The 14,537-nt window shown below is 44.1% G+C and overlaps 1 protein-coding gene across 2 annotated transcripts in view; it reads left to right on the top strand.

Moving 5' to 3' along the window:
- The window catches only part of nhsl3 (NHS like 3), a 39,287-nt gene that overhangs the window by 13,938 nt on the left and 10,812 nt on the right, over window positions 1–14,537 (top strand). The window contains exon 1 of one of the 2 annotated variants that reach the window (XM_075449365.1): window positions 874–1,089. The exons of the other annotated variant lie outside the window; for it this stretch is intronic. Within the exon in view, the coding sequence (XP_075305480.1) occupies window positions 948–1,089 (142 nt within the window). The 5' untranslated portion in view covers window positions 874–947. Of the gene's footprint in view, window positions 1–873; window positions 1,090–14,537 lie in introns of those variants that run through there. 2 annotated transcript variants of the gene reach the window in all.

The following is a 14,537-nucleotide window of genomic DNA, read 5'->3' as shown; positions in this document are numbered from 1 at the left end:
CGATGCGCTGGCTGGCACAGATTCTGCTCTTTCAGATTCCGTCGTTATCTGAGCGAGCGACCGCTTGTGTACAATCGTATGTGTGCTTCGGGAATTTCAGAAGACAAAAGAGCGGCGCCCGTCACGGTCAGCTCAATAATTAAGCCCGCCGTCGTCGTTTTCAGTCTCCGCTCGTTTTGTCAGTGCTTTATCAGTCAGTATTTAGCCCTTATTTTCTGTGAAACAAACAGCACTGATGAACCGCTCCCCTCCCGTCAGCTGATTTCTGTGTGTTTGTGTGTGTGTGTGTGTGTCTCTAAGAGACACTGTGGAAGTGGAATCTGTGTTTTCTCCAACATCAGTGCTGTGTTGACAGGATCTGTCAGCTGTGCCTATAACGATCTGCAATAAAGACCACTTATCACCGCTAACAATAGGAGAAAATTAGAGGAGGTGTCACTTGGCATAAGAAAATGCTGTTTTAAGTATTTAAGGTTCTATAAGTGTGTGTGAGTATGCTCAGCTGTGTGAATGCTCAGTTTGGGAGAACAGCGATCGTGAAGGCAGGGAGTGGGAGGGGCACTCACACACAATCGCTTGCATACATTCACACACACACACTTGAGCTTGTCTGTTGGATGTTGCCGATCCTTCAGGAGCTTGATGTGCGTGAGCAGCGAGGCGACAGCATCAGAGCCTCTGTGTGTTGTTTTATTTTATTCGATTTTTATTTTTTTTTTCCCACTCAGGCTCTGCTTTGATGATCAGAGCTGGAACTCGTCGGTCTTACAGAAATGGTGTCAGTGGGTCTTTAGCACAGATACTCAATAGCGTGGCGCGTGTGTCGGAGGGGCTGAATCAGCAGGAATGATTGGACCGCAGGGACTCGGAAGCTGGAGAGTACAGACGTAATGTCGCTTGGAGACAAGATGGTAGACCCACTTTAGGGGCTTCAGAACCTCCCCAAAATGGGAAACAGCATCCACAAGAAAAAGAAGAAGGTGCAGACAGGAAAAAACTTGTCTTCCCCTCCGTCCCTGAGCCCAAGCGTCCACCAGGGAAAACCAAACGGCCTCTGGCTGTTGGGACGTCCAGACAAGCAGAGAACAGGTAAGAGGAAGGCAGGATGTGTAGGTAGTGTGTCAAAAGTGCTTCTTTATTTACAGTTCTGTGCTTTGAGTGATGCTCTCCTCATTGAGGAGGAGGTTATGTGTGAAACAGGACTTTTAAACATGAGGAGTTTGACTAGAAATGAAAGTGAAGCTGACGTAGATAGTTGGCTGTGTATACCAGCATGTGTGTGGTCATGCGAATTAGTTCCTACAGTAAGCTCTTTCAGGTGCACAGTGACGATATTCCCATGCTGACTTTATCTTAGTCAGCTTCAACGCTTCCTGCTTATTGCACGAGTGTGCAGAAGAGGGGTGTGTGTGTAGGCAAAAGTGTTTTTTTTTTCCTTCTTCCTGTTTTTGTTCCGGTGAGGTGTTTTTCCCAACAACAAGCCGAGCATTTTTATTTGACATGGCGCTTTCCCGCCGCGTCTCCATCCTTTCCGATGCAGCGCCGCGCGGTCGAGTGGAAGTGGAGTGGGACTCGTTTTTCTGTGAAAATAGAGCCTTTTTCACACTGATAATTGGCTCTGTTAACACTCCCCGAAGGAACAAAATAAGTAAATACGAGCCCGACTAACTGGTTCAACACAAACTCACACTGACAGACAGATTGGAAGATAATGCTCGTTGCTGAGAATTGTTTTTCGCTCGGGTTCTGCTGATGTAATGTTTTTCTGAGAAGTAGCTTTCTGTTCCTTTTTTTTCTGTCTGAAACCGAGACTGGCCGAAAACCTTTTTTTCTACATTTTATTCCTCTGATTGTCAGGTCGTGACATTTTTACCAGATTGCTCTTTGGCTCCTGTTTTAGAGTTAAAACTGCGTAGATTCAGGGTTAGATTTAGGGGAATAGCTGGCATTTAGAATTAAAACCCTACACATAGTTTGACTTAAACTCATTTACAAACTTGATTGCTATCCAAGGAACTGTCTGTAAACATGACTGGAGGCTGGATCAGAGTTTTTATTCGATGTTCTTTATCTTATGCTCATAGTTTTAAGAGAAACATAAGGCTATTCAGTTCTCCAGATTTTAGTTTCCGCTCTGGTTGTGTTTTTGATTACAGTTTGCATTTGATATGAAATACTGCTTCAGTTTGGTACTGAATTTTGTACTTTGTTTGGTTGTAATTATCTTGTAATTCAGTTTGGCCCTCCGGCACAGCAGCGTTTCACCAACACAGCTGAACTCATTGTGTTTTGCTGTGGATTTGTGCATCATTTCTCAGCTAAACAAGGGCTTCTCTTATCAAAAGCTACATTCTACGCATTAGTGTGTTTTTGTGTACACAAATCAGCGACGGCTGAGTGAGCACAGAAACACAAGCTCATTTTCTCTCAGGGTGGTCGAACATTGGTGTGGGTGTGCGTGATTGCGGCGTTCTGTTCTCCTGTGTTCGACGCCTCATTCATGGAAAGTTTGTTCAGAAACTTTGGGGTGCGAACGCATTCCTGCATTCCAGCCAGTTTACTTACGCTCGGGCACCCCTCACGCACTTTTTTTTCGTGGAGCACGGCAAAAAACGAGGCTCAGTTCTCGCGTTTGAGGTGACAGCAGCTGCTTTTTGCAACACAAAAGCAAAAATAATGCAGAGCAACAGAAAACTTTTAAGTTTTCCTGAAGCTGACTTTATTTATATACCAGTAAAGCTTCTGTAAGTGGGTAAATAAAGGCAGCCGCCACCACAGTGCATGGGCCCTGCCTATTGTCCGCTGCAACGCCTGAGATCTCGTTTTCATGCAAGACTTTTCTGCCTACATTAGTCATATTGTAAAAGATAATATAAGATCACTCTTCACTCTCTTTCTCACCCTAAACAGAACATATATAGGAGAGGTAATTGGAACCGTACTCGTGTAGAGATTTGAGCAGTACGACAGTGGATAAGGTTGACTCATTATGAGCGCACGTTACCTCAGCCACAGGTTGTCAGTTGTGCAAGGGAGCCAGGAACATGCACAAACTGACTGTCTTCAACCCTTTTTAAGGTTTTTTATATATATATATATATATATATATATATATATATATATATATATATATAAATATATGAATCATGTGATGCAGCCGCTGGGCTTGCAGATGTTTCATATTACTTTTCTCATAACTGTCCACTCCTAAGGGAGAAGCTCATCTGGCTCTCCTCACAAGATAGTCTGCCTCAGAGTTTTGTCTTCAGTAAAATAAGACGTTAAACGAGCCGTCCAATAAAACAGTATCTGTGTGAATCTGAATTATCTGGCTTTTTGCACCCTCTTCACTCCTCTGCACTTCCTCTCTGTTATGCAGCCATCTTCCTGACCTTGGATCGCTGCATTGTTATTTATCTCCCGGCGTTCGATAGGAGCGCCATTCGCATGTGGATACAGTAGTATTCAAACTGACTGCTCACCTTTAATAATGATGAGTGAAAATGAAAGTCGATTTGTGGACAACATGGATAAACAAAAAAGGAAATTGAGGGCAGGGAAAGTGAAAACTGATGACAGACATAGGGAGGAAGAACGTAAAGAAAGCTACTCGAGTCTAGAGATAATCGGTGAAAAACTGCGTCGGACAGTCTCGTGTGTAATTGTTGAACATGACCGCTTGCAGATTTCTTTGCCATTTTCATTCCAACTGTCTTGTACAGGGTGTGATATTCCATTTTCATTATCCTGCCGCGTAAGGCTCCCCTAAGCCTTTTGATTTCTGTAAGCAGGGCTAAGACGCTCTCTTCTCGGTCCTCCTTTGAAGATCCCATTTACTGTGTGCCAATGACTAAGTCATGGACTCCCCACAGAGGAGCTTAGGCAACACACTGTTAAATAAAGAGAGGATGACTTTTCATCTCTGCTAGATATCCCTCCTTCCCCTCGTCATATCTCACCCTCCAGCGCTAATCTGCAATGTTCTGCCAATGCTTCTCTGTGCATCTCACTGCTCTGCTCTGCTTTCAGAGCTTCTGTAAACCCAGGTGCATCTCTGCGTTACGCATATAGCCCTTTATGCCGTTCATCTGTGTTTCTTCTCTCCTATCTAGAGGCTGGATTTCCTGCCACGTGTGACTCAAGAGAGAAAGTTGAGGAGTTATTCCTAAACCAGATTCTGCCCTCTTTCTTCTACGCCTCAAACTTAGTCTGAAGCTCTCAGTCCCAAAGGGAGTGGAAATCCCTCATCACTGCTTTCTTCCTTCCTGTCACGTTGGTTTTCTTCTCAAGACCCTTAGCGCCCGTCTTTGTCTGTTTTAGCAGTCGCCATAGGCTTTTCACCTGTAGCATCCTGTTCTGACCTGTTGCGTTCTCTCCTCTCCTTCTCTTGAGCAAGGAGTTAAACTTTTCCCTCTCGCCTTCAAGGAAAGGACACTTTTGGCAACATACAATTTTGGTTAGTCTGAATATTCTGGCCCTAAATGTCGTCGAAGAATTTTCAGCCACTGAATGGCATCTTCAGAATGATTCTCTCCAAGTGATCTACTCCCAGCCTCATGGTCAGCCTCATGCATGCAGAAAGAATGCTCAATTTAAGTGAGATTTGGAATGAGTTTGGTGTGCTATGCCTTGACCTAAATTTTAACTCGAGCGGCCAGCGATTGAAGAAATCCTGCTGTTTCAGCCCTCGCTGAGAGCAGTGCTGTGTGGTCAGAGACCACAGACCATGAGAGTCCCGTACCCCCCCCCCATGCTGTACACCTCTCCTCAGCTCCTCAGCCTTCATTCGTAACGGTCCAACCACCAAAATCCCCTCCGCATGACATTTCAAGCTGCAGCAGCCAGATGTTTTCAGTAAAAATCAAATAGTTACTTGCTCAGCACCAAACAGCGATCATAAAAAGTTTGTGAGCCTGTGAGCTAACTGAAGGCAGGGCAAATTACCGGAGACGTGTTTCTTGAGGCCACAAACGCTGATGTCCTACTGAACGTGTCCCCGAGAGGTCAAAACATAGATGAGTGCAGTTTCCTACTTAGGGAGTGGAAATGGTCTCGCTTGTTGTTTGCTTTCGATATTTGAGGTGAAAGTGCTAAGAAAAGCAATAACTACTTTTTTTTTTTCACGTTGACCTCCCATAATTGGATTTTCATTGAAGTAACAGCAGACACCGGTTATGATCATGTCGCCGCTGAAGCCCCCGGTAGCTTCAGTTGTTGTGATCTCTCTGCCTTCTGTGGCTGTGCACTGCTCTGTAATGGGGCTCAGTCCACCGGCTTCCTGTATGAGCGCCGAAATTCAATTAAAACATCATCTCCGTGCTGTTGAACGTTGTGCACACAAACAAACTCCCAAGCTTGCGATCACTGCCCACTCTTCCAGCTTTGGGCTTAGTTTGACGCATGCTTTTCTTGTTTTTAAAAATGACAAATTTAACTGTTGTGTCTTCATAAGCTGCATTTTCTCTACATCACAGTGTTCGATCTGTAATGTGAAACTCCTGACAGTCTCAGCTGAGCTTGTCCCGTCCAGCTGGTGGAAAAGAAAATAACATCAAACGTGAGATTAAACATCACTGAAATTAAGTTCACCAGCAATCAGAGAGGCCTTCGCTGCTCGTCTCAAACGGCTCATTTCGACTTTTCTTGGGGTGCAGTTCAAATAAATCTGATTTGTAAGCGGCTGTAATTACTCCTTGATCTATGTTTTGGAAAGGGTTAGAGAGCTGAGACGAGAACCATCCCCGAAGAATCTAATATCTGAGGCCCATGTTTCAGCGTGGCTTTTAGGAGACTGACACAGATTTTGTTTTATCTCTGGAATCGTTTCGGATGTTTGGAATTATTGTGTCTAACTTAGGGGTGTGCAAAATAATCGTCATGACAATGCATCGCAATTCTAATTTTCGCGATCTACTGCATCGATTCTTGACGCCAAGTATCTATTCTATTTTATTTTTTTTATTTATTTATTTATTTTTATTTATTTATTTATTTTGGGGGGGGGGGGGCTTTTTATGCCTTTAATGATAGGACACATGCAATTGATGCATTTCGCTGCAATGGATGTTTGTAATATTTATTTGATTTTTTTTAATAGTTTTATAAAGCCTATGCACTTTTTTTTTTGTCTGCACTGATCATCCCTATTTTGTTATTTTAAGTTTTATAAATCCTATGCACTTTTTGTGATGAGTGTGTCCAGTAATAGTAATATTTGTGTCCAGTAATATTTGTTTTAATGGCAATACCTCCAAAAGTTGTTTCAATAAATACAGTTATTAATTGATTTGCTTTCAGTTATGTATCAATTGAAGACACTATCCAGATCATACACAGCCAGTCAGCCACTGGTAATGGCTGTATTTTTTTTTTTTAAGTATGTTCGGTGAAAATATCGTGATGCATCGTGATAGTATCGCATCGTGGCATGTGAATCGTGATTCGAATCGAATCGTGACTTCTTTGCCAATACCCACCCCTAGTCTAACTAGAGCTCAGAAGGTTGTGATTTTCAGAAATTGCTCTTTGTAGACTTGTAAAATAAAAAAAAACCCAGTTCCTGAGTTTATAGAAAACACTCCAGTCCTGTGCAGCTCGAGACCTGGGACTCGTGCAGGCGGAGATGTTACCGATTTCGAGCTCGGCTTCTTTTCGTACTCCCAACATTTGGCAGTCGTCTTTTTATGTGGATCTACAGGTGTTTCCACCCTGCTTCCCGTGGAAATGCTTTTTTTAACTTGTTTCAAATTTAAGGGTTAGTTCGTGCACCGTGCGTGACGCGCTGAGGTTGATTTTGGAGGAAGAATTTGTGTCTGGGACATTGATGACGGCTCACAGCTGGCAGAATGAGTCGTTGTTTTTCTGTGGCCACAAGTCACACGATTTAACACACACAGGCCTAACTCATGTCTCTCACACACACATACATAAGGTTGCATGCATGTGGGAGTCAGTTACATGTGTTGTAGTGCCAGTGTTGGAGACAGGCTGAATCTGTTCGAGTCTGATGTGTGTGGCGTGATTCAGATGACACACAATTTGTCATTCTCGGCACTCGCGCCTGGCGGCTCAAGATGGACGAATTCTATTTGTTTCGTTTAAAGGCTCTTCTTCTTCTTAACAGCTTACTTGATCGTCAGTATTAATGATAAATGTATCCAAGAGGGTTATTTGAGACACAGCCCTGCTTTTTATATTTTCCCGTTGGAAACGGCCTCCGTATCCATTCCCCTGTGTCGCAGCATTTACGGGCTGACTAACATGCCATTCATTTATCATAATAGGCCCAGGGTCCGTGTGCAGGAAAGAACAAGGGATGATTGTGCCACGGAAAAGTCCACGTCTGGTGAATTTACAATCCCTTTCATTTCCAGAGGCAGATGAGTGCATAAAATGACATGAATTAGACTTTTTTTTTGTTCGAGGGGTAGTCCAATGCAGGCTCATATTTTCATTCACTAATGAGTCAAACCAGACGGTGACATTTTGGACTCCGTCATTACAGCAATTGAGAAAAAGTTAAGGAGGTCGGACGTTTGAGCTGCTGCTAAACGTGCAGAAGTTTTTCCCAACGAACAGATGCCTTTATTTATTCACGCTTGAAATTGAAGGCTTGGGGATCTTCCTCTCCATCGGTGGATTCACTCTACTGTGGTTGTCCTCTCTGAGGAAAACTGAGGTTCTTTTCCGGTCCGAGACAAATGTTTGGATTTGATCAATAAATGAATGAAACTGCTTTCAAAGTAGACTGACGTCTGTTCTTTTTAAACACATCTACCCCTAAGTTAGGTAAGTTTACGTTACGGTACAAAAACTGATTCTTTTTCACAGCTTCCAAGCCTCCGAGTTTGCTCTTACAGATTTTGGAATTCCTACAGACTGAACTTAGGCGCTTGATTCCGCTCCTTACGAACTGGAACTCAAGGCTTAGGGAGTGTTCGGTGTGGCGACCTCAGGACTGCATCCGTGCCTTTCGCAGATGATGTGGTCGTGCAAGCTGGGTCGGGCTGCAGACTCCAGCATGTTTGGCGCAGAGTGAGAGGTGGCTTGGATTGGATTGGGATCAGCCCTGGGAGCAGAGGCTGACGGGAGTTTTAGAGCTACAGAGCTGTAAACAGCTGAGAAGGAGATTTTTAGGTCCAAATGAGAATTCAGACTTGAGCGCGCCTGGCCTGTTCTGTCCTGTTCTGTCCTGCTCACAGATGAGTCTTCCCGGATGCTGTAGGTCTCTCATTAACTCATCAATCACACTAAATGAGACCCTGCACCATTAGGGATACGTGGCCTCTGATAACCTGCAGCACCTGTTCCGTTTTTATTTCCAGGTGTTGCCTGCGTGTCTGAGGGATATTTTGTATTTGTGCACTAAGCCACTGGACAAAATACACTTTTACAAAACACTTAAGCTTCTAGATGTTTTCTGAGGAAAGGGTTTATTTCATAAATAGTAGTGGAAACATTTTCTTAAGTCCCTGCCTCCATACTTTTGAGTTTTTATCCCTTTTGGCGTCAGTTAGCATCTGCTTCTGTGACTCTACGGGACAGTTTTTTTGCAGTGTGCAGTACAGCTTTACATCTTCTCTCAGCCCGGTTTGCGTCGCTAAGTGGCCTTGAATTTCCCAGGGTCACCGAGGGGACTCCTGCCCCCACTCCCACGCACCAGTTGGCAACAAACAGATTTATTATCTTGTTTTGAGATGAATGCACTGAACAGAGGATGGGCTGTGTCTCTGCTGTGAGGCATCCACATCTGTAGCTGTGTTTACGGAGATTTCAGTTTGGCTCACAGAAAGCTTTTAAGTTGGAACGACAAGCAGTAAGTACAGCTCATGGTCTTCTGGAAACATTCCCACAATCCCCTTGTCAGGTCAAAAGAGAATCAACCGGAGGGGGACAGACGGGGAGGGATAATTAGGAAAAGAGTGGCAGTTACTATTTTTACGCACTGTCGCTGCTGCTGCTGCTGCAGCTAAGTTTAACTCTGCGTTTTGTGTGCCCTCGCAGAGGGTCCTGAGGTGCAGTCAGTCACCTCCAATCTGAATTAAGTCTAAAGGGGGCGATAACTAAACAGTAGTTGTAATGTACTAATCAACCTTAACGGGATGCTGGTGAAGTTAGTATTCAATTCACGTCATATTCGAGATATGTGTAATATTCAACTTCTAGCCAAGTCACCTCTATACTCTCTGCTTGCACAGCCGGTGCAAGCATGGATGTATTATAAATTATAATACATTATAAATTATAATACATCCATGGGTGCAAGCCACAGCTTTTCTTTTTCTTCTGTTGGCTCCAGAGCAGACCAGATGCTACTTCCCATCTAGTGGTGAAAAATGGTATTACAGCCTAATCAAAGTCTGCCCCTAAGGTTCTCAGTTATTTCAGTCATATCTCAGCTACATAGTACATGTGTTTTTTTTCATGGGTGTTACTTTTTACAGTTCTAATCATAGCTCCAGTTGAATTTGTGATGTTCAGATGAAACGAGTAACTCAAAAAATATCTTTGCATTCACTGAGACTTCTTGTGGTGATTTCATTAGAATACTTTAGAATACTTTAGAATACTTTAGAATACTTTAGAATACGTTAGAATACTTTAGAATACTTTAGAATACGTTAGAATACGTTAGAATACGTTAGAATACTTTAGAATACTTTAGAATACTTTAGAATACGTTACCTCGATCACAAACACAACTTCTGCCTGAGTCACATCAGATGGATTTTCATTCTAATGGCTGTTATGGTGGCGACTTTCATAATAACAAACTACCTCATAGCATCATCAAACGACATCTTTTATCCCTTTTCTTAAATGTATAAATCCTCAAGTCCTATTCTCATATCTTGGTTTCTCCCACCAGAGGCTCCTCTTTCCTCTGAGTGCATTTTAGGAATTTAGAGATCTTTCATAATACTTAGCTGTTAACGAGGAGAGAGGAGACAAGGAGGCTGAAATTAGACAAAAATGAGATGATCCTCGTGTCTTTTTGTTTAGATTTAGAGACCCAAAGTGGCAATTTTTTCAAACTGTGTCATTTCTAAACGCATACGACGATCAGCTGCTTCGCACTATGTTGGATTCCTTGACTTTTGTTTTTTGCAATTTTTGCTCTTTTTTTCATATTTTGTGTCATTACCTTTTTTTTTTTTTACTTGCTCTTGTAATTTTATGTCTCCTCTGCTGTCCTTTGAATGAGCTTTGGACTTTGAACTATAACTGTTCAAAGCCTGCACATTATCTACAAACTATGTTTAGACTTGTCTCCACCTATATCTTTATAGTTTTTTTATCTACAGCAATGCATCAGTTGCCTGTTATCTTACATTTCATTGAACAGGTGGGTCAAATTTGACTTGTTTATAGGAAAAAAATACATCATGAAAGGTGCCCACAAATGAATCTGGACTTAATATTAACACATTTTTTCGTCTTCGTCCTCCTCGCTTCTTCTGTCCAACCCACTGTCTTCTATTCTTGTTCCATCTCAGGTGGTTCATGGGTAGTGACAGTTATTGTAGGCAGTGATTTATGTCCTCTCATGCGTTCCTCTGCCCTTCCTCACCTTGTTTTTGGTCTCCTTCTTCGCCCCACTTTCATCTCCCCAGCCTCTGTTAATCATTGAGTTTTGTATGTTTTGTTTTTATGACGCCGTTGCGACTGTTAGCTCTGATCAGATAGATTCAGTGACAGGTGGGTCTACCCTGATCATTGATATTTCCTTTTTGACTGTGCCACCTGAGCAGACGGCACCCGATTATCAAAACCAGATACCTGAAATACTCTACTAGATATGTGCGTGGCAGATAGAGGTTAGCTTGCCTGTCTTTTTCATCTCTCTCTGGTTAATGCTACACCTCTCGGCCTGTCAGAGCTCATAACTCAACTCCACCACAGCAGCCGCTGAATACAAATCAGGGGCACAGCAATGAGCAGACCAACAGCACCGTGTGTGTATGTGGGTAAGGTTGATTGGAAGTTTATTGCTGGTCACATTTTAACCCTCATTCTTTACGAGGGCAGGTTCAGGGTGGCGACGGCAACTTGAAGAATTCACGGTAGCATGTATACCTATCCTCAAGCATAAAGCTGGCGGTGTACTGTATTCTTTTTGAACAAATCCCTTTAAAATATTGTGTTGATAAATAAGAGATCGATCCTATTAACAGGTTTTGAAATCACAGAATCAAGCCAGCAAATCTCCCTGAGGAACTGAGAAACTAAGAGAGGCTCGTCCTGAGACCACAGGCTGTAATCCAGGCTTTGCAGGTCTGCTTGAGGCCTGGTGGAAAACACTGCTCTTACTTTGCAAACAGAGATCTGTTCTCATATCTGACTTTCACACAATGTCCTCCCACTTTGTTTCTAGCGATACCAACAGGTACAGGCCAACCACACAGCCAGGGATACGCCTAGACAGGGGCGGGTTTGAAGCCCAGCCGGGCATCAAGTGGAAACCCTGTACGCTGTCCCGGTCGAGCGGCCTTCGTGCTCACCTGATACTGTCGGTTACTTAGGTTACGACAAAGGCGGGGCGTTTATCCCTTCTGACTCCCTCTTTCATTTGCCTCGGTGTGCAGCAATTGAGAGAGCGAGCTGAGGACATGGAGATGAGCTAATACACCCCATGTGATCAAAGGATTAGATTTTCCAATAAGTGTGTGCTTGGCCAGCCCACTGGGAGTCATACTTTCTATTTGACTGCTCTCTGTTCGGCGTCAGCACAAACCGGCCATCCACAGTAAACATCTTCATGATGCTTTTTCAGTCTCCTAACGGCGGTCCAAGCAGACACAGAGCGGATTTAGCACTCTCTAGTGGAGCATGAGGTTATTTGAGTGCGTTCAAAGAATGATGCACAGCAGCCCATGTTAAGTGGTATCACTCTAAGAAATTAGGCATTATAATTCTATATCTGCTCTGAAATACCATTGTTTCAAGTAAAACAGAGCACAGTATTCCAGATTTGACCTCAGTGTTCAATAAGCGTGTTGGATCACTTTGGGTTGATGTCAGCGGAGCTGGGCACTGCTGAATTTCCTGATTCTGGGTGAAGAGTACAATACAATCTGTCTAAACAGTCCAAATTGTTTTTGTAGCTCGGGTGTGAGCTTTCAGAAATTAGAAATAAATGGACCCTCGTGACGCTATCAGTAGTTCCTGAGAAACATTCCGAAAGAGTCAGAGTTGTTCCAGCATGAGCTCCTAAAAATCCCGTTTCACAATATACGTGTAATGAAGCGGAGATGTAAGCTTTGAGAACAAAAAAAAAGAAGAATTGGGCTGTTGGGAAATGACATAATGAAAGATGCAATCAGGAGCCAGTGTGTTTTCGGCTAAAAAGTTTGATGGAAGTGCAGCACGTTTATGTGTGCTTCAAATGTCGCTCTGAGAGTGGAACTCGCAGCTTCTCGTCCATGATCCCGCGTCCATGGAGACAGCAAAGACACACGTATAAAGCAGGACAAAGCCTTGTCACACGCCAACATCATTAATCATCACACTCTCATAACCGGCCAGTCGATCTGATATTTAAAAGAAGATAATTAACTTTTAATCACATTAAAAGGGAGCAGCAGATTATCTGTAAGGGGCATAATGGACACAGTGTGTTTAACAAATTCACTCCATGCGCGTTAATTCTCTCTTGGATGAAGATGAGCCTCACAAGTTTCCGTGTTTCACTCCGAGAGGCTGCTGACTAATGCTGACAGTGACAGGGCGAAGACCCGCAGCATATGAGAACCATATGTTGTTCGTCTCATCTTTTCCCCCAGCGGCTGACTGACGGTGATTCCCTTAGATCGCGTGCCAGACATAGCCCAGGAGTCGCAGCGAACAGGTAATTGGGTTGCCTCGCCTTAGGAGCTGATCAAAGACAGCGACCCGGAAAAATTCCCCGGCTATACGTGGGGTCGACACCGGGAAAGGGAATTTTACTCTGACATATGTACCTGAACACGGCTGCCATTTTCTCTTATTTGACATGTGGCTGTGACAAATGGCGCGCATACTTTTTCTGGCCTTTGGCATTTCAACAAGCAATTGTATTTGGCAGCCTGAACTTTGATTGTTCTTTCACAGACTATTTGACCTGCTAACACGTCCACCAGTCTGGCGGCGGGGATTTATTGCTTCACCTCGAGTGTTTGACATGGAGAAAGCTTGAAAGTAACTCCCAGTGACTCCTTCAAAAGGCACACTGGTTGATTTGAAAATGTTCTGAGGAAGTATTTCACAGTCTGTTGGGAAATATTTGTGGTTGGAATGCAATTTATCCTCAATTTTGTAATGCACTGAGGTATTCTGCTCATGCAGGGGAATGGGGTGTTGTGTGCTCTGAATCAAAGGCATGTGAAGCCCCCTTTTCCCCTCTGCCCTCTCCCCCAGGACCAGATGGTGTCTCTTCAGGCCCTCTAATGAATATTGATACGAGGGATCTTGGTTAACAACAGTAGGGGGGGTATACTGGTTTGGCCAGAGACCCCAAAAACTGGCACCTAGGACTGTGTTGAGGGATTTGTTCTTTAAGATAAAGGGGTGTTTGGAACTGAAAGGGCCACGCCACAGTGAAACAAAGCTCTTTTCATATTCGTATGAGCCCCTGCTTGTTCCATATTGGGGGTACAAGAGCGACGCAGGGAAATTAAAGAGGCTGAGGTGAGAGTTGCCGATAGAATAAAAAGCAAATGTCAGGTGCTAGAGAGTGTAAGGTGAGGAGATGGACAGGTTAAGCTAGTGGCAGAGTTAATCCTCTGGCACGGCTCCCAGGTCTAAAGCTGCCACCTCCTGAGCACTTCAGCCAACTCCAGTCCCAACTCACCCCGAGACCGAAGCGCCGCCAGCACCTCAGGCTGGTCGGTCTGACCTCTGGGACGGAGATTTCTTCGCAGGAGAAGCTTTGCATCCCCACTTCTATCATCCAGTGCCAGGAGTTCTGTGTCAGTGTAGGGTGAGGGCGGATGCCGGGCGGACTGTTGGAGGGAATTGTGTTGCTGTCCTCCTGCGTGTCCCGCCAGCTGGTGCGGGCCAGCTGTAGCCCCCCTGCCGTGCCACTTCATTGGAAATAAACATTCATTCAGAGGGCAAGTGGATCATAGTGATCCCTTCGTCATCGGGAAAACAATCCTGAAACGCAGCGCTCGCACTTTGTTTGGCCCAGTACCTGCGTTTGTTTTCTAGTTTTTCCGCCACCGTTTCGTATTTTATAATCTCTGCACTTTGTCAGGAAACATGAGCAGGGAGCACGGAACCTCATCCCCAGACAACATCATTACACGTGATGAACTGAGGCGGTGTCGGCTATTTATAACTCAAACTAGACCTTTTGTCGGCGATGAGGCCAGTGGGCAGACTGGTAGAGAAAGGCAGAAAAAAAAGATATGAAGGAGGGAAGATTGATGGAAACAAAAGGAGAGGAGAAAAGGCACCAGAGAAATGATGCAATGTCACAGAGGAGGATAAAACAGAGAGAGCGCTGAAGTGGTTGACTGTGAGGACACAACCTCTGCTGTCATGCAGCCTCTGTGGCC

Source organism: Odontesthes bonariensis, chromosome 18 (assembly GCF_027942865.1).
Source record: "Odontesthes bonariensis isolate fOdoBon6 chromosome 18, fOdoBon6.hap1, whole genome shotgun sequence".
NCBI lineage: Eukaryota > Metazoa > Chordata > Actinopteri > Atheriniformes > Atherinopsidae > Odontesthes > Odontesthes bonariensis.
Note: the sequence above shows the minus strand (reverse complement) of the source record. Positions and strands in the feature narration are given on the sequence as shown.